Genomic DNA, 26,006 nt, shown 5'->3' with positions numbered 1-26,006 from the left:
CATACTGCGGTATTTATTATCCTATGTAAACTACTTTTTGTTTTTTTACTAGTTTTTATATAAAGTATTTGTACACATTATTTTAAATAAAATTACACAAAATTAAACAAAAGTAATAAGATTTAGATAATTTAGAAAAGGTACAAACACATTTAATATCACAAAACCATATTATTGATGTATTGATGATTAATGTTGGAATAATTGTTATTAATAAGATAAAGTTCAGTCCCTATAGCGCCCTTAGGACGTGTGTTTCAGTTTTTACATGCAAAATGTCTGACTGTCCAACACAGTTTTGGTTTTCTTCAGTCTGAGACACACACACACACACACACACACACACCAGTCAGAAAAAGACAAGATAAATATACAATAAATATAGTGTGCAATATTCAGAGGTAGAGTCTGTCTAACTAGATGTATCTAGTGCATGTTGGAGATGCACTGGTTTGCATTTTGATGATTATATGATACAATAAAAAACAGTATATTATGGATATACAACAGTTTGAATGTAAGATATTTATGAGATGAAAGGCTGAAAGACTGGATAGAGTGCTATGAGGTCAGTAGTGTCTGTAATAAAGTAACAGTGTAAGAATAATAACTAGCAGAAGTGTGTAGTATGCAGATCAATAAACTCATGAATGGCCATGAATTACTCGAGTCAATATTCAATTGAGGGATAGCAGCATGGATGCATGTGCTTGTGGGTACATTGGCATGTGTTATGTGTTTTGTATGGAAGGGTTGGCCTAGGAGAGTTTGCTGGTTGTTTCATTCAGAAGACTGAGTGCTCTGGGGTAGAAGCTGTTCCTCAGTCTGGCAGTGCGAGCACCAAGACACTTGTAGTATCTTCCAGAGGGCAGCAGAGAGAAGAGGTGGTGGCAGAGGCCTCTGGAGATGGTCATTGCTCTGCATTGACAGTGGCTTCTGTAGATTTTCTAAAGAGTCGACAGCTGGGCTCAAATGATTTTCTGGGCACTGTTGACAATTCATTGCAGGGCATGTCTCTGTGCGGTGTTGCAGCTGGTGTACCATGTAGAGATGCTGTAGGTGTGCATGCTCTTGATGCTGTAGTAGAAGCTGAAAAGCAGGTCCTTGCTGAGGTTTATCTTCTTAAATGACCTTAGAAAGTAGAGCTGCTGCTGTGGTTTCTTCATCAGCGCTGTGGTTTTTACAGTCTTTGACAGGTCCTCTGACATGTGGACACTCAGTAACTTGAAGCTTGGCACTGTCCCTGCCATGTCTCCATTAACGCAGATTGGAGCAGGAGCTTCACCACCTTTCCTGAAGTCAATGATGAGCTCCTTGGTCTTGCTGGTGTTGAGAGTCAGGCTGTTTTCTGGGCACCACGTAGTTAGCAGTTGCACCTCCTTCTTATAAGCTGATTCGCTGCTGTTGGAGATCAGCCCTGTTACGGTTGTATCATCTGCATATTTTATAATTGTATTTGTGTTGTGGACAGGAGTGCAGTCATGTGTGAAAAGAGAATACAGGAGTGGGCTTAACACACAACCCTGAGGGGCACCAGTGTTAAGTGTCAGAAAGGATGATTGGTGTGTTCCAAGTCTGACAGACAGAGGATGGTCAGACAGGAAGTCCAGGATCCAACTGCAGAGGCCTAGGCTGCATACTAGTTGAGGCCTAGGTTTTGGAGCTTGGAGACCAGCTTGCTTGGGATTATTGTGTTGAACACTGCACTGTAGTCAACAAAAAGCATTCTGACAAACATTGTTTGGTGATCAAGGTGGGTTAGAGCAGTGCGAAGGGCTGTGGTGATTGCGTCCTCTGTAGATCTGTTGGTCTAGTATGCATACTGGTGTTGGTCCAGGGTATCTGACATGATGCTTTTAATATGTGTCCATAACAGTTTTTCAAAGCACTTCACAACGAATGGGGTGAGGGTGATTGGCTGAAAGTCAATGAGGCTTTCAGTAGTGTAGTTTGAACCATTCTCAAAGCAATAGTTAAAACCCAGAAATAAACTCTGACATTCATACTTTTTATTTGCAATGGATTCTGTGCATGTTTATATTCTTCTTTTGATTTTAAAATACAAATTTTATGTATATCTATAATTTTACTTCACCATCCCATGCATGAGCACTGAACCCTGACTCTCAAGAGAAGAGATGAGACTCAACATAGTGGCACCCCACTACTGAATTGAGAAGAAGCCTCAAACAGAAACAGAAATCAACACCATAAGAAATAAAAATACAGTGCTACACTCCACCGTAGTAGTAAAATAATACACTAAAATAAACCATAATTGACATTCAGTGCCAAAGCATGAGAGACTGTATATGTGGGTAGATGTCCTAACAAGGATTCAAAAGTGAAGCCAAAATGTCTCTGAGGCTCTCTAGCTGCTGGCTCCAGTACAATTTTTTTATTCCTGTCTATTCTCATGTTAGTGAATCGGAAAGGACCTAAACTTACATTTGAAGGTACAGCTCCACAAATTATTTTTGGGAATAGTGTTCTGTCATTTTTTACAAATTTAGTTGACCATGATATATCCCCATTATTTTACTTTATGATAAATGCATTCATGAGTTGATGATAAATAAATGGACCAGTAGTAGCAAAATTACTTAGTAAAACTACTTTTTACTAGTTCTTATGTAAAGTATTTCTATGTGTGAATATATTCAGTAAAATTACACTAATGAAAAATAAATTAAAGCAAAAATAACAAGGGTTGACTCACTTAGAAAAGGTATACCATAGTGTATATACAAAATCATATTATTGAACAAAATACTGAAAAGATTTAAATTGTTATTAATCAGATAAAAAATATTTAATGCCAAAGAACATGATATTTTTATTGCATGGTAAGGCGAGTCTCCCTGGCTCCCTCAGGATATCTGAACACTGTGTCTGAGAGGGTTAAAAAGCTTGCTTCAATTTTTATATGTAAAATGTTGGAACTGGTTCCAAGTGCTATTTTAGAGTACTGGTAGTTGCATGTTTTATGTGATATATTTTAGTTAATCATCACTTTATATTAGTAACTTTCAAGATGTGAGAGCAGTAAATATGGTACAAAATAACACTAAAGTATTATAATCAAAGGTAATTTAACTGTTTATGATCCATGATGAGCAGTTAAATCATTTCATAGCGTACATTACAAAAAATATTTCCGCTTTCAAGGCTGCCCAACACAGTTTCAGTTCCCCTGACACACACACACACACACAGTGAGAGAGAGAGAGAGAGAGAGACTTTTATGTGCTCTTTATTAGCAACAGTGCTGGATGAGAAAACTTACCTACTTGTTTTCACTTCTACATAAAAGCAAAGGAAGGTTAGATTGTGTTATAAATTGCCAGTAAAAAAAATCATCATTTCACCATCATAGGAGTTATGTACATTTGTGCTGGATCTCCAGTTATACAGTTGTTTATGTAGGTCAGTAGGGGTGTGGGGAACAAAGCTTTCAAAGTCTTCACTACATTTCCCACAATCCTCTCCGATCTGCCCCTGATCTCTCTGGCCAGTTGGCTTACTTGTACCCACTCTTGCTTATCCTGGTCAGTGAGATCTCTCACCTTGGCCACTCCTGCTGAAATAAATAATGCTCTTTCCAGTGCACTCCAAGCTGACTCCAGACTTTAAAAACAGTTCTATAAAAGTGTTTGATAGGCATAGTTTTTGTGGCATTGTTGGATATTAAAAACATCTGTCTGTCGAGCCTCATTCTGCCTGCAGTCCTCAGTACTACAAGCCGGAAACTCCCCCATAGCACAGTGTTAGGACAGTAAGACGGAAGATGGATCAGGCTCTGCCCGTCTTTAAACACTGGTAAATTCAGTGCACCAGGTGGTAGAAAATGGTGACTCCAGACAAAGTCCACAAAGCGCTTCTGAAATTGATGCAGAAGTTCTGGGGTGGATCCAGTATTGTCATACGGTGCCACAGTTGTTTATCACAAGGCCCTGCCCCTGTAGGACAGCTGTGATTGAATCTCCATTTATTTAGTTTTTCCAGCACTTTAAGCTTAATTGTGGTCAGGTCAGATATGTCAGGAATTAGTAATACACAGGTGTCTTAGCAGGAGCTCAATGGAGAGGGTGTATAGCAGACCAGACAGACTGCAGCCTTGTTGAAAACCTCTGCGCACAGGATTCGTGTTAGTGTTCCGTTTATTTTCAGCATGGTGTACACATCAGTGTAAAGCCTGATCCATGAAACGTCCACCAATGCCAAAGGCTGTTATGGTCTTAAAAAGGTAGCCATGGTCCACTCTGTCAAATGTCTTTCCTTGTTCTAGCGACACAAGTCCAACATTTACCTTGTATAGTTCAGTAAGGTGTAAGGTGTCCTTCAATAGAAAAAGGTTATTGAAGACTGAGCATTCTGGGAGGCAATATGACTGGTCCTCATGGACTATTGTAGCTAGAAATCTTTTATGGTGGTTTGTTAATGTCTTTGAAAAAAAACATTTATAATCTGTCACAAGGAGAGACACAGGACACTAGCCCTTTTAGCTGCTGAGGTCGCCTTTTTTGGGTAGTAGAGTGATTACAGCTCTTCTAAAGCTAAGGGGTATAACTTTGGATTCTGTGCATTTGAGTATGACGGAGTGCTGATCTGGGCCAATGAGAGACCAGAAGATTTTATAAAATTTGATGGTCAGTACATCCAGCCCTGGTGATTGCCATTTGACAGCTGTTAAGTGACTACACTGAGTTCCTTGAAAGAGAGTGATTCATCAAGTTTTTTCTCTCACTCTCGCTCAGCTGTGGTAGTCCATTCAGAAGTTCCTCAGGAGCTTGTGTACAGTTCCTCATAGAAAGATAGTGCTTGTTACATTATGTCATTTTTGTCAGTAGTTTCTTATCTGCTGGGTAGTTTTAAGTGGCTGATGGACTTCTTCTCTCTGACCTTTTTCTTCAGTGCAAAAAAAAAATTGATGTAGATAATTGCATTTTAGTGTACTGTGTGAACCTCACTCGCACCATTGCACCTTGATCTCTCTCTTCATACAGGTTTTTCAGAAGAATTTTGTTCTTCTCAAGTATTTCCGTAGTTCTTCTTTCTTCTTCTTTGCTTATGTAGCTGCTCAGTTTGAGGATTTCTTCTTCAAGAAAGCTAATCTTCTTGATTTCATTGGTGCTGTTTCTCGTGTATTGTTGGCAGAAGAGCTGAATCTGAACTTTACCAATGTCCCACCACTGGCTTAATGATGGGTACTGTGAGTTTCTCTCTCTCCAAGACTCCCAAAAAAGTGTAAAAGCATGAACAAAGTGGTGATCCTGCAATAACCTATAGTTAAAGTGCCAGTGATGCTGACGGAAAGTGCTCAGTGTGGTAGTGACATTGACAGAGATGTAGTGATGGTCGGAGAGTGGAGTGGGATGTACAGACTTGGACAAATTTGTTGGTACCCTTGCAGTTCTTTGAAACAATGATTCACTGCTCCTGAAAAGTGATTAAACCAAAAGCAATAGTCTCATATATACCTTCCTGACCATAGTATGTGATTAAACCAGTCAAATTGTGAAGAGGAATGACTTCTTGTTTATTTTACCAAGATAATTTAAAACAGCCTGGACAGATTTCTTGGTACCGCTAAAAAAGATTAGAAATCATTGCATTCTAATCATGTTTCAAACTAATTGTTTAACCTTAATTAGTGTCACAGGTGTCTTCAATCTTTGTAACAGCCAATCAGCCAACCTCCCAGGACGCGGCTGCAAGAAGAAATGCACCCCCAGGTTGATCAGAAGGATTGTGCAGATGGTAGACAAAGAGTCAAGGAAAATATCCAAAGCCATTCAAGCTGAACTCCAAGGTCAAGGTACGTCACTATCTGATTGCACCATCTGTCGCATTTTAAACAACAATGGGCTCCATGGAAGAAGACCCAGGAGAACACCATCATTGAAAGAAACATATAAAAAATCCAGACTGGAATTTGCTAAAATGCATGTTGACAAGCCATAAAGTTTCTGGGAGAATGTCGTATGGACTGAGAAAACAAAACTAGAGCTTTTTGGCAAGTCACACAAGCTGTATATTCACAGTCAGAAAAATGAAGCTTTCAAAGAAAATAACAACATACCTACTGTGAAACCTGGTGGGGGCTCAGTCATATTTTGGGGCTGCTTTGCTGCATCTGGCACAGGGGCCCTTGAATCTGTGCAGGGCACAAAGAAGGCTCAAGACTATCAAGGCATCCTGGAGAGAAACATACTGCCCAGTGTCAGAAAGCTCTCCCTCAGTCCCAGGTCGTGGGTCCTCCAACAGGATCTTAATCCTATTGAACATCTGTGGGAAGATCTGAAAAATGCAGTGTGCAGAAGGCACCCTTCAAACCTCAGACAGTTAGAGCAGTTTGCTCAGGAAGAGTGGGCCAAAATACCTGTTACCCGATGCAGAAGTCTCCATGTAAACTACCGCGATCGCTTGTTGGTAGTGATTGCTGCTAAAGATGGTGCAACAACATATTAAGTTAATTTAATATTAAATAACCATCTTTTTTGTCCATGTTATTTTCATTTGGTTCATTATGTATACGGGAAAATCAAAAGTAATGTCTGATTTGTGTTAAACATGGAATTAACAGTGATTGATGCCATTAACGTTTGTCAGTTTCAAATTATTTCAGAGATAGTTGTGGGTTCTTCTTTTTCATGGAAGGGTACCACCAAATTTGTCCACATCTGTATATAACTGTTATAGAATCTGCCTCTGTTGAACTTCTGAGTATAAAACCTATCAAGTCTTGCTGTGAAGATCTTTTCTTTTTTTTAAACCCAAACGAATCATTTTAATCTGCGCTGTTAACTTTCCGTAGTGCTCGAGCACACTTTTCAGAGTTTAATTTTTAATAAATGGAGGCACGTTAGACAGCATGATTTTCTTAGAAAGCGGAAACACAGGTATATATATGTTGTTCATCATTAGCTTATATCCAGTTAACTTTCAACCACTGAACTGTTCCAGCCATTCAGTGTAAGCCGTCCAAGACTCTGCTTTCGGAGCAAACTCTTATGACAGCCATTATTTGAACAAAACTTTATCCTCATCGCCAACTTTTTTTACTGTGATGTATCAAATAAAAGAATACACATGGGACGGCATGTCTGCACAAAAGCCCTAAGAGGCCATGCATTATTATTTTTTTCTTTCTTGTTTTTGTTATGTCGAGATCACGAGAAAATTAAGTTGCGATCATGAGAAAACAAAAAAATGCATGGCCTCTTAGGGCTTCCGTATCCATCTCTACAGTGGGCAATTATTAAATTTATGATGGCGATGTCAAAGACACTAACAGGCATGCAACACCAGTCCCATTCACAAGGTGCAAGATTTTCTTGTGATAAAATTACATTGTGAGAAAACAGCTTTTTGTTATGTCAAGATCACGGGAAAACAACCGTTTGTTAGGCCGAGCTCACGAGAAAATTTAAGTAGTGATCACGAGAAAACAAGAAACAAACAAAAAATAATAATAATAATGCATGGCCTCTTAGGGCTTCCATATGTCTGAACTTGTGCCATCTCTTTTTTTACTTCTGCATTTGCCAGATTTCCCAACATTTCTAAGCACTCCTCAGCTCTACGTCAACCTCTAATGTTTCAAATGCAAAACTGCAAATATTTAATACATCCCAATCTGAGAGGTTGATCTGATGACTGGATGCAGTTAGGGCTTCCTCGATAGGTATGGAGTCGTCTTGCTTACACTTACACCCGTGTCTCAGGGTCAGGTGTGAGAAATCTCCATTTAGCTCCATTTTGGAGCGAGTTTTGTTGAAAGTAGTCGGCTCACACACAGTTAACTTCACTAAACTTTTTACTATAAATCAATGGAACTAAAGAAGAAAACAGAAATGAAAGTAAATAAACAGGAAAATCTAGAAACACTCAGAGACATGCTCCAAAGACCTGCACTCTCGCCCACATACCCAAAATCCTGAGAGAGACACACACTAAATATATTTCTATAGTTTGTTAATATGGTTTGCAAAAACATACATAAATAATACATTTCTTTCACACAGGTTTATCTCTGCCTTAAAATGATTTGTAACTGTAATCTGGTTTAATCCTCAGATGAAACCATTATCAATTTCTATGTGGAATATTCAGGGCATTAAATCTTCACTGTTTGGGTGCAAAAGTGAATCTTGTGAATTTAAGGAGAACACAAAAGACACAGATATTATAATCCTCCAGGAAACCTGGAGTAGGTCAATCACTCACTGTCCCACAACCAATAAAGAAAATCATCCCATCTATTAAACTCCCTACCATTAAAAAAAAAGGAGAGAGATGGGCAGAATCATAATTTGGTTCAAATCTGAACTATCAGATTTGAGAATACTACAAAAATTAAATAAATCACACATTTGGCTTAAAATTAAGAAAGATATTTTAAACACTACAAATGACATTTTCTTTTGTACAGTACACATCCCTCCCAATGACCTCCCTTATTATGCTGAGGAAAGATCTGAGATCTGCAGCTTCCAGGCCCAGGAAGTGTGCTGATCTGTGGAGACCTGAATGCTGCACCAGTTCTCTTCCTGACTTTAACACAGAGCATGGACACAATTTTATATTTGGACAACATTATCCCAGTAACCTGACTAACCTTCCCCGCCACAACTTTGACTTGTAGGTCAACAAAAATGGAAAGGACATGCTGCAGCTCTGTCAAAACCTGGGTCTGTACACTGTTAATGGTAGGACACAAGGAGACTCTTTGGAAACACGTTCTGCTCACGTTCTTGGCAACAGCACAGTAAACTATATGACAACAGATTTAGACCCTTTCTATGTCAGTGCATTCACTGTTAAGCCACTAACCCCTCTGTCTGATCACAGCCAAATTACTGTGTTCATTACAAGGACAAGAACTAACCCCACTGCACACACACAGTGTCCAGTAAGGTGTACAACATTCAGAGGCCATACAGATGAGCCCAAAACAGCACCGAAGAGTTCCAGAAAGCAAGCAGCAGCCATGAAATTCAAACCTTATTAGACACCTTTCTGGACACTACATACATGTACAGTAACGAAGGCATCAAGCTCACAGTTAGGAATATAAACCATATTTTCATTAGGACTGCACAAGTGTGTCGATTAAAACAATTTAGAAACAAACCGAAAAATCTAACCGACGACAAATGGTTTGATACAGAATGCCAAAATATTAGAAAAGAATTAAGAAAATTATCCAATCAAAAACACAGAGATCCAAACAACAGAGAATTACACCTTCATTGCTGTGATACTTTAAGACTTTATATACTTACAGTCAGAATCAAATAAGCCCAATACACACAAACACAAGTGACACTAACTGAGGAATCCATAAGCACTAATAGTTTCTGGGAACACTGGAATAAATCTAAATCTGATTTGGCAATACAAAATGGCAACATATGGGTCAACCACTTTAAATCACTTTATACACCAAATAACAATAACAACCAAAATGAACAAAATACTAGGTCTTATATCACCCATTTTCAAAAGTGAAGATAAATTCAACCCTAATGATTACTGAGGCAACTGTGTGAACAGTAACCTGGAGAAGGTTTTGTGCAGCATCAATAATTGGAGACTTAAAGTCTTCCGTATGAAATACAGTGTCTTGAGTAAAAGTCACATTGGATTCATACCAAATCACTGTCATATTTACAGCTTACTAATTGACGTACAGGTTAACCAAAACAAAAACTAAATATTTGCATGTTTTATAGCATTCCAAAATCATTTGATTCTATTTGGCACAAAGGTCTCTTTTATACAATAATTGAAAGTGGTGTAACGGGGTAAAACATTTGATATCATCAAATCCATGTACACGAACAACAAGTGTGGAATTAAAATTGTCAGCAAAAGAACTAAATTCTTCCCTCAGGAGTGTGGAGTGAGAGGATTGCTGCCTATAAGCCCGACTCCCACTCTCGCTCTCCATGAGGTCAAATTCCAGATGGACACAAGAACAATCAGACCTCACAAAATTATAACACTACAAAAACAAAACTCACCCATTGGAACACACAAACACAAGCACAAAGTAAATGCAATGCTAACTGTCACTAAATCAACAGTACACTGTAGCTGACTACCTGAGCACAGTGACTGAGCACCAACACAGAACCAAGCTGACAAAGTACAGCCTCAGCACACACACAGGTGAAGAACCCCGGGGTGTGACTATGGCACATGTGAGTATTAGTTAGTGTCAAAACGCGCGCGCGCGCGGAAAACCATCGTCGCGAGGGAGCATTTCTACTCCGCATGCGAGGATGTCACGAGCGCTCGCTCGACCGTCTCTACGCTCCCGTGCAACTGCTCAACACTCCCTCGCTTGCCACGCTGACTTTTGGAGGCGGGGACAGAGGCTGACGTCTCCGCTCCTTTGATTGGTCACTTTGATTACCGACCATGACCTTTGATTGGCTATTTGGTTTGATGACTGACACACATAATCTCTTCCGCACTCTGGTCCAGCCAGTCCAGTTGGTAGAGAGAACAATTTTCACAAGGCCATCATGTCGGGACAAGTAAGTCTTACACAAAGTTAACATCTTTCAGAGATCCCATTTTAATATTGTTTGCAGCTAAATTTTTCATGTTTTGCTTGTCCGCGCGCGGATACTGTTCTGTGCGCACGCAGAGCAGAAATCCTCCCTCGCGAGGATGGTTTTCCGCGCGCGCAGGTTTTGACACTAATTAATACAATACAAACTGTCCATACAAACTGTCTATTCTGTCAGGAGAAATGAAGGAGAGTTGCATTTTAGCAGGCACACACACACACACACACACACACACAGCCTTGTTTCTCTTGGTTTTTTTTTCTTTCTTCATTTTACTTCTTTAAGATTGCCACTATTTGTATTAATGCTTAATTTCTATTCTCTCATCTCCATGTTTCTATACGGATGCAGTATTATAACTAATATGTTTATTAATAACATTTATTCTCTTTACTCTAATGCTTTGGCAGTACTGTACATGTATACGGTCATGCCAACATGAGAAAGCAGCTGTTGCCATCAGACATTATTGCCTTTATTATTATTATTATTATTATTATTATTATTGCCTTCAGTCATTATTATTCCAGCACTTCTCAGGGATACATACTACAGTATTTATTCTCCTGCGAAACGAAAGTAATAAAGCTTAGAAAAGATATAATTGCAGTAACTAACAAGAGATAATGAGACTCACAGTCAACAGATGGAGTTTAAGCAGCAGTAAGAAAGAAATAATTGTGATAAACAGGAGACTCTGTGACAAAAACGAGCATGGTGTTCTTTGGGTGATAAGCTGTTTTGTTTTTATGCCAAACATATCTTTTCAACTTATGCCCAAAAATTTGTACGATGGTGTCATCAGACTGTGGTGCCCCATGCCCCATTATAAAAGGATGTGCAAACTTATGCAACCAGGTTATTGTTTTTTCTTTTTCTTTTTTCCCCTAAAATGGTTCTATTTGATTTTCACTTGAATTGTGTTGGTTTCTGCATCACATTAAAAGTGGAAAAAGATCTGACGTGATTTAACAGGGGGTGTTAAATTTTACTTTCTCCATCCCAATGCTTAAAATTTTCACTATACATGTTTGTGTGTGCATGTGTGAGCACCAGTTTATGTGTGTTTAAAAAAAATGTGTGCATGTTTTTTAAAGATAGATGAGTATGACATCATCGATGCTGCTGAAATTGAAGAAATTAAAATGTCACTAGCCACTGAAGATCTGCCATCAGCTGTTGGCAAGATTAAGGATTACTTTGCACAACAAGACCGTGTGGAACTGAACATTGCTGTAACAGGAGAGTCTGGATCTGGAAAGTCCACATTTATCAATGCCTTCAGGGGTTTAGGGGATGAAGATGAAGACTCTGCAGAAACTGGTGTTGTAGAGACCACTACAGTGCCTACAGCGTACCCTTATCCAAAATTCCCCAATGTCAAGTTGTGGGATCTCCCTGGCATTGGAACCCCCAGATTCAAAGCTGATGAATATCTCGAACAGGTTCAATTTGAACGATATGATTTTTTCATCATCATAGCATCAGATCGTTTCAGAGAATGCCACGCCAATCTGGCAGCAGAGATACAAAAAATGAAAAAGAAGTTTTATTTTGTTCGCTCAAAGATTGACAGCAACACTGAGGCTGAAAAAAGAAAGAAGACATTTAACAAAGATACTATACTGGATAAAATTCGAGAGAACTGCACTAAAGGTTTACTTTTTAGATTACGCATTACATTAATTAACTCATTTACATTACACTCTTAACTCATTTAATACTACTACATAAAGTTTTTACACATACATTATAATTAAAGAAGTAAACTTTCAGCATCAATGCTAATTTTTGATTAGTTAATCCTTTTAGATCAGTGTAATTATGAATGACCATTTGGAAAAAAATTTTAAAAATAAAATTACCTTTTTATCTTAGGTCTAGGAGAGACTGGTCTAAAGTCTCCCACTGTCTTCCTGATCTCTTGCTTCGAACTCAGTCTCTATGATTTCAACCGTCTTGAGGAGACCATGGAGAGGGAACTTCCCCAGCACAAGAGAGATGTACTGATGCTGGCACTTCCAACCATCACTCTGGAGATCAACGAGAGGAAAAAGAAGGCACTGCAGAGGAACATATGGAAGTTGTCTCTGCTCTCTGCCTCGGTTGCAGCTGTGCCGATACCTGTTGTAAATGCAGCTGTATCAATCAGTGTAGATGTGGCCATCTTGGTGTCAGAGCTTAAGAAATATTACAATGCCTTCAATTTGGACCCAGCCTCCATACAGAAGCTTTCTGAGAGATCAGGGAAGTCAGTAGATGAGCTAAAAGCTGTGCTGAAATCTCCTCTAAATCAAGAAATAACCAAAGACTTGGTCATTAAGTTGCTGACAGATTCAAGTCTTTTAGCTGTAGAATCAGCAGCAGAATACTGGCTGGGTTTAATTCCTGTTCTGGGATCTCTGACAGCTGGGTCACTGTCCTTTGCTACTATTTACTTCATACTGCAGCGATGTCTTAATGAGCTCGCTGAAGATGCCCACAATGTGCTCATGGTTGCTTTGCAAACATCAGTATAAAAATGTAAAAAAAAAAAAAAAAAGTGTTTTGTCATTCATTCTTTCTTTTTTAAAAAATCTGATTCAGGATTAATTAGTATTGACTATTGATTACTATTGAAACAGATTTACATTAGCTTATTTATGACTATTACCTGAGTTTGTTGATCTACCATATTTTATTTACTTTTTTTACGTTTTGTTGTGTCACATACCTATATTAATTAAATACAGCTTAAAATGTAGGTATGTTGTTTGCTGACCAATTTAAGAAATGCTGTTTATGATTGTTTATTACATAATTTTTTTTATTACATAATGATTTATGATGTTGATGGTAGGGTGCTGGGTCTGACTGAAGGTAACCAGAGTAAATAATTATCCTGGGTAGAAAAGAAAAGAGAAACAAAGACAACTACCTGTTATATCATTGTAACCACAACAACAAAGTTTTCTGCATGCCACTAATCAAAAGCAATAAGGTTATTTCACTGGTGTGATTAAGCTCTTGTTGTGCAAGGTTCATGTTTATAAATGGAAGATGATTCCATGTGATTTCCTGCATAAGTTTCAGAATAAAGTAACCTTTACCCTTGGCAGAGAGCTGTCAGCACAACAGTGGAAGACAGAGCAGAGTCCTGATTCTGGGCTCTGTCTTTGCAAGTGGTATTTCCTTGGTGGCTTTCAACAGAGCTCTTGCTTAAAGGATGTATGTGAAGATGAAGAAAGAATGATATACAAATCCTTCAAAACACAGGGATTAACTTAATACATGGGTGACATGGAGTATTTTATTAAAGAACATCACTTTTTTAATCTAAAATATTGCAATAAAGTGCCTCTACACTTCAAGGACACAATGACCCTGTTGGCTCTTACTGGAACACAAAAACATCTGTAGTACGCACCACAGTACAGTTTTGTTAAGAGGCATGAAATGAGATTCTTGCTGCATAATACCATCATTTGACATTCTTGTTAAGCCTAATGTCAACTCATTTATAGAAGCAAAAACAGTGTACAGTGTACATCACAACAGCGTCCAACAAAATAATAGGAAAAAAGTTGTGGTCTGATCTCCGACCAATGACTAAGAAAACCTGAATGAAAAGAAATAGGGAGGAGCAATGGAATGTAGAAATTCTCAGACAGGTTGTTTTAGTAACCTAATTAACATAAAATTAAATCAAACTGAATGCGTAGCCAGCACTGTTGATCTGAAGCTAGGACTGTTGAATATTAGATCTCTTGCATATAAAGCGCTTATTGTTAATGAAACCATTACTGATCAGGAGTTTCTTTGATCAGACTATTGATCATAGTCTCATTTCCACAGTCTGAAGTTATTTCAGATCATTACCTCATCTCGTTTAAAGTGTGTCTTAATCATAATATATGCACCTTGCCACGTCACCATGTCAAACGTACTTTCACGTCAACAACTGCACCTTTATCATAATCTCTCAGATTTATCAACAGATTGGATCATCGTCTGATCCCGAAGAACTTGACCAGGCAACTGAATGCTTAGAATCAATGTTCTGCAACTCACTAGATAAGGTAGCTCCACTTAAAAGAAAAATAATTAGGGAGAAAAGCTAGCACCCTGGTATAGCGATCACGCACTAATTTTAAAACAGACCACTCAAAAAGCGTGATTTGTCACTCCAGAGAACACGTCTCCACTGCGCTAGAGTCCAGTAGCGGCGTGCTTTACACCACCGCATCCAACGCTCTGCATTGCACTTGGTGATGTAAGGCTTGGATGCAGCTGTTCGGCCATGGAAACCCATTCCATGAAGCTCTCTACGCACTGTTCTTGAGCTAATCTGAAGGCCACACGAAGTTTGGAGGTCTGTAGCTATTGACTCTGCAGAAAGTTGGTGACTTCTGCGCACTGTTCGCCTCAGCATGCACTGACCCCGCTCTGTGATTTTCCGTGGCCTACCGCTTCGTGGCTGAGTTGCTGTTGCTCCCAATTGCTTCCACTTTGTTATAATACCAATAACAGTTGACCGTGGAATATTTAGTAGTGAGGAAATTTCACGAATGGACTTATTGCACAGGTGGCAACCTATCACAGTACTACGGTTGAATTCACTGAGCTCCTGAGAGCGACCCATTCTTTCACAAATGTTTGTAGAAGCAGTCTGCATGCCTAGGTGCTTGATTTTATACACCTGTGGCCATGGAAGTGATTGGAACGCCTGAATGCAATGATTCAGAGGGGTGTCCCAATACTTTTGGCAATATAGTGTAGCAGTGATGACTTAATGAATTTTTTTCAATGGTACAATTGAAAATATCAGGCAAAAAATTCTATTAATTTAAACCCGGACAGTTTTATAACTAACCCTCTAAATAATAATATAATAATATCAGATCAACAATTACAATGTTTTACTCCCCTTCGAGAGACCGAACTATTTTCATAAATTTCATCATCAAAATCATCAACCTGTATACAAGATCCTTTACCTACATGTTTCTTCAAACAAATAATTCCTGAAACAATCAAACCTCGTTTAAAGATAATCAATTCTTCCCTTAGCATTGGCTACGTACCTAAATCTTTTAAACTAGCAGTTATCAAGCCCTTGATTAAAAACCTGACCTCAACCCCTGTTAACTGTCTAACTATAGACCAATATCAAACCTCCCCTTTATCTCCAAGATCCTAGAAAAGGTTGTAGCACAGCAGCTATGCTCGTACTTACATAGGAATTACATTCGTGAAATGTATCAGTCAGGATTTAGGCCTCATCATAGCACAGAGACAGTGCTGGTTAAAGTGGTAAATGATTTACTACTGGCCTCTGATCAGGGTTGTGTCTCTTTGCTTGTGTTGCTTGACCTTAGTGCAGCTTTTGATACCATTGATCATGCTATTCTCTTCGATAGACTAGAAAATGTTGTTGGCTTTAAGGGAACGGCCCTTTCCTGGCTCAGGTCTTACTCGACTGATTGTTATCAGTTTGTAGACGTAAATGGTCACTTCTCTACGCATACTAAGGTAAAGTTTGGTGTCCCGCAAGGCTCTGTTTTAGGCCCACTGCTCTTTTCTTCAAATATGCTACCTCTGGGCAAAATTATTTGTTAACATGGTATTAGCTTCCACTGTTACGCTGATGACACACAGTTGTATGTTTCAGCAAAGCAAGATGACAGACACCAGCTTAATAAAGTTAAGGAATGTGTAAAAGACATTAGAAACTGGATGCTTATTAACTTTCTCTTACTTAATTCTGACAAGACAGAAGTACTTGTACTAGGACCACATGCAGCTAGAAGTAAGTTTTCTGATTACATAATAACTCTGGATGGTCTTTCTGTTTCATCATGTGCAGCAGTAAAAGACCTTGGTGTGAATATTGACTCTAGTCTTTCATTTGAAGCTCATGTAAATAATATCACTAGGATCGCTTTCTTTCATCTCAGAAATTTTGCTAAAATAAGAAATATATTGTCACTACACGATGCAGAAAAATTAGTTCATGCTTTTGTTTTGGCAGGTCTGGAGGGTTCACAGGCATAGAGTGTTGTGGTGAAATGGGATGTTGGATGCTGTCGCCCCCACTCTCACGCGTTCACTCAGGTTTGTTGACGGTGGAGTGGCTGGCTGCACTCTGCACGCAAAGTACATTGTCCTTAACCATTAGAGGACAAAAGCTTACCTAACAATCTCTCCCACTCTCTCCATCTCTCTCTCCCTCTCACTCTCTGTCGAGCTTCACATGCTACTTCTGCCAGTGATCCTGACCCCTTCTGCTCTCCGAACCTGCCTGACCCATCCTGATGCCCTACTTCTGGTTGGAGTTCTCATCAGTTGAGTTCGCTCACTGCTGCTGGGGTGGTCCCATATGGACGGCCTGAAGAACCATTTGGATTGCTGGGGATGGTGCCACCTGGGGGCTGTGGAGATGGCTTGGGGATCACATATGGGGAGCTGTACTGTAATGGCTTGGGACTGCGATTGCTGTGGTGGCTTTGGGGCTGCAGTTGCCACAAGCACCTTCGTACTCAGGACTCCATCAGTGAACAGTGGATAGATTTTAATCAACCAGACTTCTTGCGAAAACTGTGATGAATTTACTGGTTGCACATTTGCACTATTTGTCCATATAGTACACAATAATAGAAGGGATTTATATATAGTTGCACTATCCGTTGCACTCAGATGAGGATGGGTTCCCTTTTGAGCCTGGTTCCTCTCAAGGTTTCTTCCTCATATTGTCTCAGGGAGTTTTTCCTTGCCACCGTTGCCTCTGGCTTCCTCATTAGGGATAAATTCACATATTTACAATATATTTTTTGAATCCATTTATTTCTGTAAAGCTGCTTTGTGACAATGTCCATTGTTAAAAGTGCTATACAAATAAAATTGAATTGAATTGAATTGATTTTTACATTTAGACTCAGTTAAAATCTGCTCTGCTCGCAATCTTCAATTTCCCATTGTATTATAGCACTACTCATGGATACATACTGCTGTATTTGTTCTCCTGTGTAAAGGTAGGACAAAAAGAAAAACAACTTTTTTTTCATACTTTTAAGTTCTTATGTAAAGTATTTATACACATAGGGACGTTAATGTAATAAATAAAACAACAGTTAAAAGAAAATAACAAGACTTCGAATGCTTTAGAAAAGGTATAAACATTTGATTTCACAAAACTATATTACTGAACAAAATGTGATACGTATTCATCAAAGATCACTTTATGACAGAAACCTTCAACAAGTGAGAGCAGTAAAAATAATACAAAATAACACCACAGAATCATGATCAAATGTAATTTAACTGTGTTTATAATTCATGATGAGCAGCTGGTTGTTTCATAACCTACATTAGACAAAGACCTGACTTGTTGCAAGGCTATTTCAAGTTTCTTTCACTCACTCATTCACTCAGCGCAATGGAATGGCCTTTAGGCTCACTAAGACTGGGTGGAGTCTGCTGGTATGTGCGTTGCTCACAACGCCAGTTTCACCATAGTATTACACAGGATACATACTGTGATATTATACATATAATTTAGGATTAAATTACTAGTTAAATTAATTGAATTAATAGTTCTTAAATAAAAAGGTGGCGCGCTAGTGCAGCGTTGCCAACTCACAGCTCCAGGGTCCTGGGTTTGATCCTGAGATCGGGTACTTGACTGTGTGGATTTTCGCATGCTCTCCAATTTCCTTCCACCTCCAAAAAACATGCCAAGAGGTGAATTGGTCAAGATAAATCGCCTGTAGATATGAATATGTGTGTATGCATGGTACCCTGCGATGGACTGATGTGCAATCCAGAGTGCTTGCCTGTCTCACTTGCCCTGTAAGGCTAAAGCGGTTACTGAAAGTGAGTGAGTGAGTTCTTATATGAAGAATTTCTATATACAGATTTGTTAATATTTTAATTAAATGACACTGAATTAACATGAAACTAACAAAGCTTAGATATAAATGCAGTAACTAAAAAGACTCAGCAATAAGAAAGCAATATGTAAGCAGCAGACTTAGCAGGATGGTGAGAAATCATACACAAGAGGTTGATTGTCAACCATGTCCAAAATCCAAATACCATAAACAGGGAACAGATTTGGGTTATACACAGAATGGGCTCAGGTAATATCTGTCTGACAAACAGTTCCAGACTCATGCTCAATAAACAGAGGCAAAGGCATGTACACAAAAAAATCAGAGCAAAGGGGTATCAAAGGCAGGAAAAGATAAGACAGGCAAAGCAAGGTCATATGCAGGAATCAGTCAGAATATCAGTGGCTCACACAAAGGCAAAATTACGAAAGTGGCAAATAGTAAGGCTGTATGTCTAGCGTACTGTCCATGTGCTTTATATAGGTTCATGACTGGAAATAACTGACGAGGAAGAGTTTTAAAATTTAGATGATAAGCCAAAAAGTAAACAGGAGACAACCAGAAACAATCAAATATGGGAAAGATGACTAAAAAATAACCTGGTATTGTAATTGTTATAGGTGCCAGCTGTTTATGCAGTTTATTAATCCGAGACGTTTGAAGTTAACACAGACAGTAACTGAATCACCTATATATGTCAAAATAATATGAGAGCATAGCCACAAAAACCACATGCAATCTTTTACTATAAGCACAGGTGCATCTGTGCTGATTATATACAACGATGAAGTGAAAAATATCATGCCATCCTAATGAAACATGAATACACAAAAAAAAAATGCAGCATGGAGAGCATTTCACAGCAGATACAGTATACTTTGCCAGGCAAGCAGTCAAGCAGCGCTGCACAAACTTCCAGGTTTTTTTTTTTCATCTTCAGCATCTCTAATGTTGTAGCTTTCACAGAGAAAGTGTTAACTTTACATAATTTCACATGCTCCTAGAAGAAGGGTTAAATATAGAGTCCTAAGGAACCCTTAAAGGATCTTCTATGTAGAAATCGGTAATAAAGTGTTTCCCTATCAGTGAGCAGTACAAGTAGGTCCTATTTAGAGAGCTCGAAATCATTATCTATCCAAAGAACCCTTGGATGCAGAACAACAAAGAATCAATCCAAAGAATCCTAAACAACAGTTAGACTTATAGATTAATGTACACAGATTACAATTAGATTTTTAAAAAACTGTAGGCTTGAAAGCATGCAACCTATAGAAGGATTTTCACTGTATTTTTACATTTTATATTATTTAACAGTGAAGTTTAAACCATTATTAAAGTATTAGTAAAACCCAAAAGTAAAAGCTGAAATTCATACATTTTTATCTTCAGTGGATTGTCTGCATGTTCATATTCATGTTTTGATTTTGAAATACTAATGGTATGTAAATGTACAATTTTACTTCCCTATCTCAATACTTATGCTTTTCACTATACATATGATTGTGTGTGCATGTGTAAGCACCAATTTTTGTGTTTTGTGTTTGTGTTTTTTTAAAGATGGATGAGTGTGACATCATCAATGCTGCAGCAATTACTTTGCACAGGATTACTTTGTAAAATGTATTTGTAAAATGCAAATGTAATGGCATGCTAGTAAACTTGTTGGAACTGTTTCCTTGGATATCAAAATGAAGAAATGCATTCTGAATGTATATGCTGGGGAAATATAAACCCACTTTATTTAGAGAGTCACACTGCAGTAGATCTTCTCTGAAGAATAGCACACTAACGCTTTAGTTGATAAACCATCACACATCTCTAAAGAAAGTGCTGATGATTCCTCAGTGCGTCATTAATACAAAACAAATGGAAGGCACTAGTTCAAGCTGTGTGGAAGAAAGCAATGGTGGCATGCTTGAGCAGTGCCACGAGGGGTCCCACTCCCAATCGCACTGTTCCCAAACTGATGGAGACTCTGCATTTAATCAGCAAACATTCTGTCTATATACAAAATATCTTCATCAGTTAACTACTATAACAGGCATATCATTGTATCATTGTATCATATCATTGTATTTTTACTTGTAAATTTTACCTGAGAGACATTTAACATGAGCATCATGGTGTGCGTCAGGTTACTGTCTGAGCAAGATTTCATATGTTCTCCCTGTGGTCATGTGGTTGCCTTCTGGGTTCTCCAGTTTACTTCCATCTCCCAGAAACATGCTGGTAGTTGGGTTTCCTGCTGAATACACAGCCAAACTGTATTGCTGTATCATGCCGAGTGTTCCGGATATGATATCTTCCAAATATGGTATTTGGAGCCAAATATGTACGCAGCATACCTAGCATTCTTAATATGTTGCCATACATATATCTTAAGATCGCTTACACACTCATCTTTCATGAATGACAAGCTTCTGACAATGTGGTGTGATTAAATCTGTGATCTTATTGTGCAAGTTTTCTTTTTATAGATAGAAAGTTGTATATTCATTTCTTCCCATGTGATTTCCTGTAGAGTGAGTTTTTTTGGGGGTTTTTTTGGAACTAGTGGGGAATAATATCAAACTCTGTATTATTTGCACTATTGTCACTTGGTCACTTTCAAACAGAACTGCGTATTGGTTGGCGTTGTAGTTATTGTACTGTCTTGTTCTGTCTTGTGCGTCCGCATGTTTGGACTTGTGCACTTTATGTTTAATTTATGTAGTCCCCGTAGTTCTGTGTCGTTCTGTGTTGTCTTATGTAGCACCTTGGTCCTGGAGAAACGTTGTTTCGTTTCACTATGTACTTGTATATGGCTGAAATGACAATAAACTCCACTTGACTTGACTTGACTTGGATTGAAACTCACAAATCATTTAAAAACACAACAAAAAGGTAAATTTAGCAGAAATATAGAATATAATGAATGTTGCACATATGAATGAAGCTTTGCAAATGTATTATGTAAGTAATAATACACAATGGGGTGTGCTGTTACAGGAGAATAATCAGTGAGGTGATGGAGTAATGATCATGTCCCAAAGTGTTTTTATTCATCTTATATGACAGCAATGTGCCAATGCTAACAATTTTTTATTTATGAAAGAATGAAATGTTGTGTGTTTTTAGTTAATTCCTGTTATGACTTACTTTATAACAGCTATAAACAGTTCTTCCCTTTTCAGCTTCTTCTTTCTTCTCTCACTTGACATTAATAAGACAATAAATACAGCTTGTCACATAACTGAGAAACCCCAAAACCCTCCATCCTGAAGACTGCCCTGTGTTTGGAGAAAAAAGAATAAAAAAAGACTGGAAAAATAAAATTTAAAAAGTGTAACAGAGACTTTTTCTTTTTCTTTTCTTTTTTTTTTTTTGCTGCATCACATGCTCAGTGTTCCCAGGATAGAATTCACCACAACTCTGAGCAGGATAAAGTGGTTACCTAAGATGAATGAATAAAGGAATGAATGACTGAATGAATGAAAAAGAAACCTTGCAGTTTAAGCTGTAAATTAATTTAATTATAAAGTAAATTTAAATTTTATATCCAAATTTCATTAAAGCTGCTTTGTGACAATGTCCATTGTTAAAAACGCTATATAAATAAACTTGAATTGAATTTCCATAGTAATTAAAAATACAGATCTTTCTTTGAAGGGCTATAGTTAGACAAGTTTAAAATTAAAGTCTTTGATGTCAAGGCTATGGCAACTCACTTATGTAAGCAAAAACACTGTCACACTACAGTCAAGAACCCTTTCTTTGAAGCCCCCAGCAAATAATAGGAAAGTGAAACTCAAAATCAAACCCTGTGGTCTGATCTGAATTTGAACAGATGATGAGGTAAACTTGAATGACAAGAAATACAAGTTAACTTTGTCTGCTTTGTTCACGACATCCAATTTGCCAGTGTATTACAGCACTTCTGAGGGATACGTACTGTAGTCTTTGTTCTCCTGTGTAAAGGTAGGATTAAACTACTTTTTACTAGTTATTAGATAAAGTATTTCTATACATATGTTAATATGCTAAGAAAAATGACACAAATGAAAAATAAATTAAAACAAAAATAAAAGGTTGACTAACTTAGATAAGGTATACCATACTGTATATGCAAAAACATGTTATTGAACTGCAAAAGTTAAAATTGTTATTAATAAGATAATAAATACTTAATGCCAAAGAACACAATATTTTTATGGCTCCCTCTCGATATCTGAACACTGTGTCTGAGAGGGTTAAAAAGCTTGCTTCAATTTTTATATGTAAAATGTTGGAACTGGTACAAAGTGCTAGTTTATAGTACTGGTTTTATGTATACTTGCATGTTTTATGTGATATATTTTAGTCAAACATAACTTTATGTTAGTAACTTTCACAATAGCACCAAAGAATCATAATCAAAGGAAATCGAATTAAAGATTTCGACTTTGTTGCAAGGCTACCCAACACAGTTTCAGTTTCCTTCAGTCTATTTTCAGTAGTCATTAATGAGAGGGGTCAGTAACTGGTGGGTTGCGTTGGGTCTTTGTTCGGTTTAAGTAACACTGTTACTGCTGCTGTGTTCATATGCAAAGGTATTTTAGATGTGTGTTTGATTTCCTTTGTCAGTCTACTGAATAACGATGATAATATTTCCCAGAAGTGTTTATAAAATTCAGCAGGGAAACCATCAGGTCCAGGTGATTTATTATTTGACATCTGGAAGAGGTCTTTATGAAGTTCTTTTGGAACGAGAATGTTAGCTGTTTGCTATGTGTGCATGTGTGAGCACCAGTTTATGTATGTTGAAAAAATGTGTGTGTGTGTGTGTGAGTGTGTGTGTGTTTTAAAGATGGATGAGTATGACATCATTGATGCTGCTGATATTGAAGAAATTAAAATGTCACTAGCCACTGAAGATCTGCCATCAGCTGTTGGCAAGATTAAGGATTACTTTGCACAACAAGACCGTGTGGAACTGAACATTGCTGTAACAGGAGAGTCTGGATCTGGAAAGTCCACATTTATCAATGCCTTCAGGGGTTTAGGGGATGAAGATGAAGACTCTGCAGAAACTGGTGTTGTAGAGACCACTACAGTGCCTACAGCGTACCCTTATCCAAAATTCCCCAATGTCAAGTTGTGGGATCTCCCTGGCATTGGAACCCCCAGATTCAAAGCTGATGAATATCTCAAACAGGTTCAATTTGAACGATATGATTTTTTCATCATCATAGCATCAGATCGTTTCAGAGAATGCCACACCAATCTGGCAGCAGAGATACAAAAAATGAAAAAGAAGTTTTATTTTGTTCGCTCAAAGATTGACAGCAACATTGAGGCTGAAAAAAGAAAGAAGACATTTAACAAAGAAACTATACTGGATAAAATTCGAGAGAACTGCACTAAAGGTTTACTCTTTAGATTACGCATTACATTATTTAACTCATTTATATTACACTCTTAACTCATTTAATACTACTACATAAAGTTTTTACACATACATTATAATTAAAGAAGTAAACTTTCAGCATCAATGCTAATTTTTGATTAGTTAATCCTTTTAGATCAGTGTAATGATGAATGACCATTTGAAAAAATTTTTAAAAATAAAATTACCTTTTTATCTTAGGTCTAGAAGAGACTGGTCTAAAGTCTCCCACTGTCTTCCTGATCTCTTGCTTCGAACTCAGTCTCTATGATTTCAACCGTCTTGAGGAGACCATGGAGAGGGAACTTCCCCAGCACAAGAGAGATGTACTGATGCTGGCACTTCCAACCATCACTCTGGAGATCAACGAGAGGAAAAAGAAGGCACTGCAGAGGAACATATGGAAGTTGTCTCTGCTCTCTGCCTCGGTTGCAGCTGTGCCGATACCTGTTGTAAATGCAGCTGCATCAATCAGTGTAGATGTGGCCATCTTGGTGTCAGAGCTTAAGAAATATTACAATGCCTTCAATTTGGACCCAGCCTCCATACAGAAGCTTTCTGAGAGATCAGAGAAGTCAGTAGATGAGCTAAAAGCTGTGCTGAAATCTCCTCTAAATCAAGAAATAACCAAAGATCTGGTCATTAAGTTGCTGACAGATTCAAGTCTTTTTGCTGTAGAATCAGCAGCAGAATACTGGCTGGGTTTAATTCCTGTTCTGGGATCTCTGACAGCTGGGTCACTGTCCTTTGCTACTGTTTACTTCATACTGCAGCGATGTCTTAATGAGCTCGCTGAAGATGCCCACAATGTGCTCATGGCTGCATTGCAAACATCAGTATAAAAATGTAAAAAAGTACCCATTCAACCTCCCGCATTCCCTCATTCTAATTGTACTGACGTAAATGCCATTTAGCCATCACAATCATTTCTTGCTCAGATTTATTTAGTGTTTTGTCATTCATTCTTTCTTTTTAAAAAAATCAGATTCAGGATTAATTAGTTTTGACTATTATTTATGACTATTACCTGAGTTTGTTGATCTATCATATTTTATTTACTTTTTTTAACGGTTTGTTGTGTCACATACCTATATTAATTAAATACAGCTTAAAATGTAGGTATGTTGTTTGCTGACCAATTTAAGAAATGCTGTTTATGATTGCTTATTACACAATTCTTTATTACATAATGATTTATGATGTTGATGGTAGGGTGCTGGGTCTGACTGAAGGTAACCAGAGTAAATAATTATCCTGGGTAGAAAAGAAAAGAGAAACAAAGACAACTACCTGTTATATCATTGTAACCACAACAACAAAGTTTTCTGCATGCCACTAATCAAAAGCAATAAAGTTATTTCACTGGTGTGATTAAGCTTTTGTTGTGCAAGGTTCATGTTTATAAATGGAAGATGACTCCATGTGAGTTCCTGCATAAGTTTCAGAATGAAGTAACATTTACCCTTGGCAGAGAGCTGTCAGCACAACAGTGGAAGACTTGCTAAGTCAGGTACTTTCAGGACATCAACTCCTGGCTAATCATCTGAAGAGTCCTGATTCTGGGCTCTGTCTTTGCAAGTGGGATTTCCTTGGTGGCTTTCAACAGAGCTCTTGCTTAAAGGATGTTTGTGAAGATGAAGAAAGAGTGATATACAAATCCTTCAAAACACAGGGATTAACTTAATACATGGGTGACATGGAGTATTTTATTAAAGAACATCACTTTTTTAATCTAAAATATTGCAATAAAGTGCCTCTACACTTCAAGGACACAATGACCCTGTTGGCTCTTACTGAAACACAAAAACATCTGTAGTACGCACCACAGTACAGTTTTGTTAAGAGGCATGAAATGAGATTCTTGCTGCATAATACCATCATTTGACATTCTTGTTAAGCCTAATGTCAACTCATTTATAGAAGCAAAAACAGTGTACAGTGTACATCACAACAGCATCCAACAAAATAATAGGAAAAAAGTTGTGGTCTGATCTCCGACCAATGACTAAGAAAACCTGAATGAAAAGAAATAGGGAGGAGCAATGGAATGTAGAAATTCTCAGACAGGTTGTTTTAGTAACCTAATTAACATAAAATTAAATCAAACTGAATGCGTAGCCAGCACCGTTGATCTGAAGCTAGGACTGTTGA

The 26,006-nt window shown here is 37.9% G+C and overlaps 2 protein-coding genes and 1 long non-coding RNA gene across 3 annotated transcripts; all 3 read left to right on the top strand.

The window, feature by feature from the left end:
• The first annotated feature begins 9,987 nt into the window (after positions 1 to 9,987).
• Positions 9,988 to 13,585, top strand: LOC113537616 (interferon-inducible GTPase 5). The gene is made up of 3 exons (XM_026932212.3): positions 9,988 to 10,547; positions 11,681 to 12,239; positions 12,462 to 13,585. The coding sequence occupies exons 1-3, from the start codon at positions 10,536 to 10,538 to the stop codon at positions 13,100 to 13,102; spliced, it is 1,212 nt and encodes a 403-aa protein (XP_026788013.2). The 5' UTR covers positions 9,988 to 10,535; the 3' UTR covers positions 13,103 to 13,585.
• Positions 13,586 to 15,836: 2,251 nt separating this feature from the next.
• LOC128318053 (uncharacterized) lies at positions 15,837 to 17,477 on the top strand. Its single transcript, XR_008301501.1, has 2 exons — positions 15,837 to 16,094; positions 16,594 to 17,477. It is a non-coding gene; the product is annotated as an uncharacterized LOC128318053 (long non-coding RNA).
• Positions 17,478 to 22,359: 4,882 nt separating this feature from the next.
• LOC128317988 (interferon-inducible GTPase 5-like) lies at positions 22,360 to 25,230 on the top strand. Its single transcript, XM_053232287.1, has 3 exons — positions 22,360 to 22,408; positions 23,259 to 23,835; positions 24,057 to 25,230. Exons 2-3 carry the CDS (start codon positions 23,277 to 23,279, stop codon positions 24,695 to 24,697), a joined length of 1,200 nt encoding a protein of 399 aa, XP_053088262.1. The 5' UTR covers positions 22,360 to 22,408; positions 23,259 to 23,276; the 3' UTR covers positions 24,698 to 25,230.
• Positions 25,231 to 26,006: the final 776 nt, after the last annotated feature.

This window comes from Pangasianodon hypophthalmus, chromosome 3 (assembly GCF_027358585.1).
Source record: "Pangasianodon hypophthalmus isolate fPanHyp1 chromosome 3, fPanHyp1.pri, whole genome shotgun sequence".
In the NCBI taxonomy this organism is placed as follows: domain Eukaryota; kingdom Metazoa; phylum Chordata; class Actinopteri; order Siluriformes; family Pangasiidae; genus Pangasianodon; species Pangasianodon hypophthalmus.
This window is presented reverse-complemented; position numbering and strand designations above follow the sequence as displayed.

Coding starts and splice junctions, on each gene's coding strand:
- LOC113537616 (XM_026932212.3), top strand. Junction 12,240..12,461: donor TCGAGAGAACTGCACTAAAG/GTTTACTTTTTA, acceptor TTTTTATCTTAG/GTCTAGGAGAGACTGGTCTA.
- LOC128317988 (XM_053232287.1), top strand. CDS start 23,277: ATGGATGAGTATGACATCATTGATGCTGCTGATATTGAAGAAATTAAA. Junction 23,836..24,056: donor TCGAGAGAACTGCACTAAAG/GTTTACTCTTTA, acceptor TTTTTATCTTAG/GTCTAGAAGAGACTGGTCTA.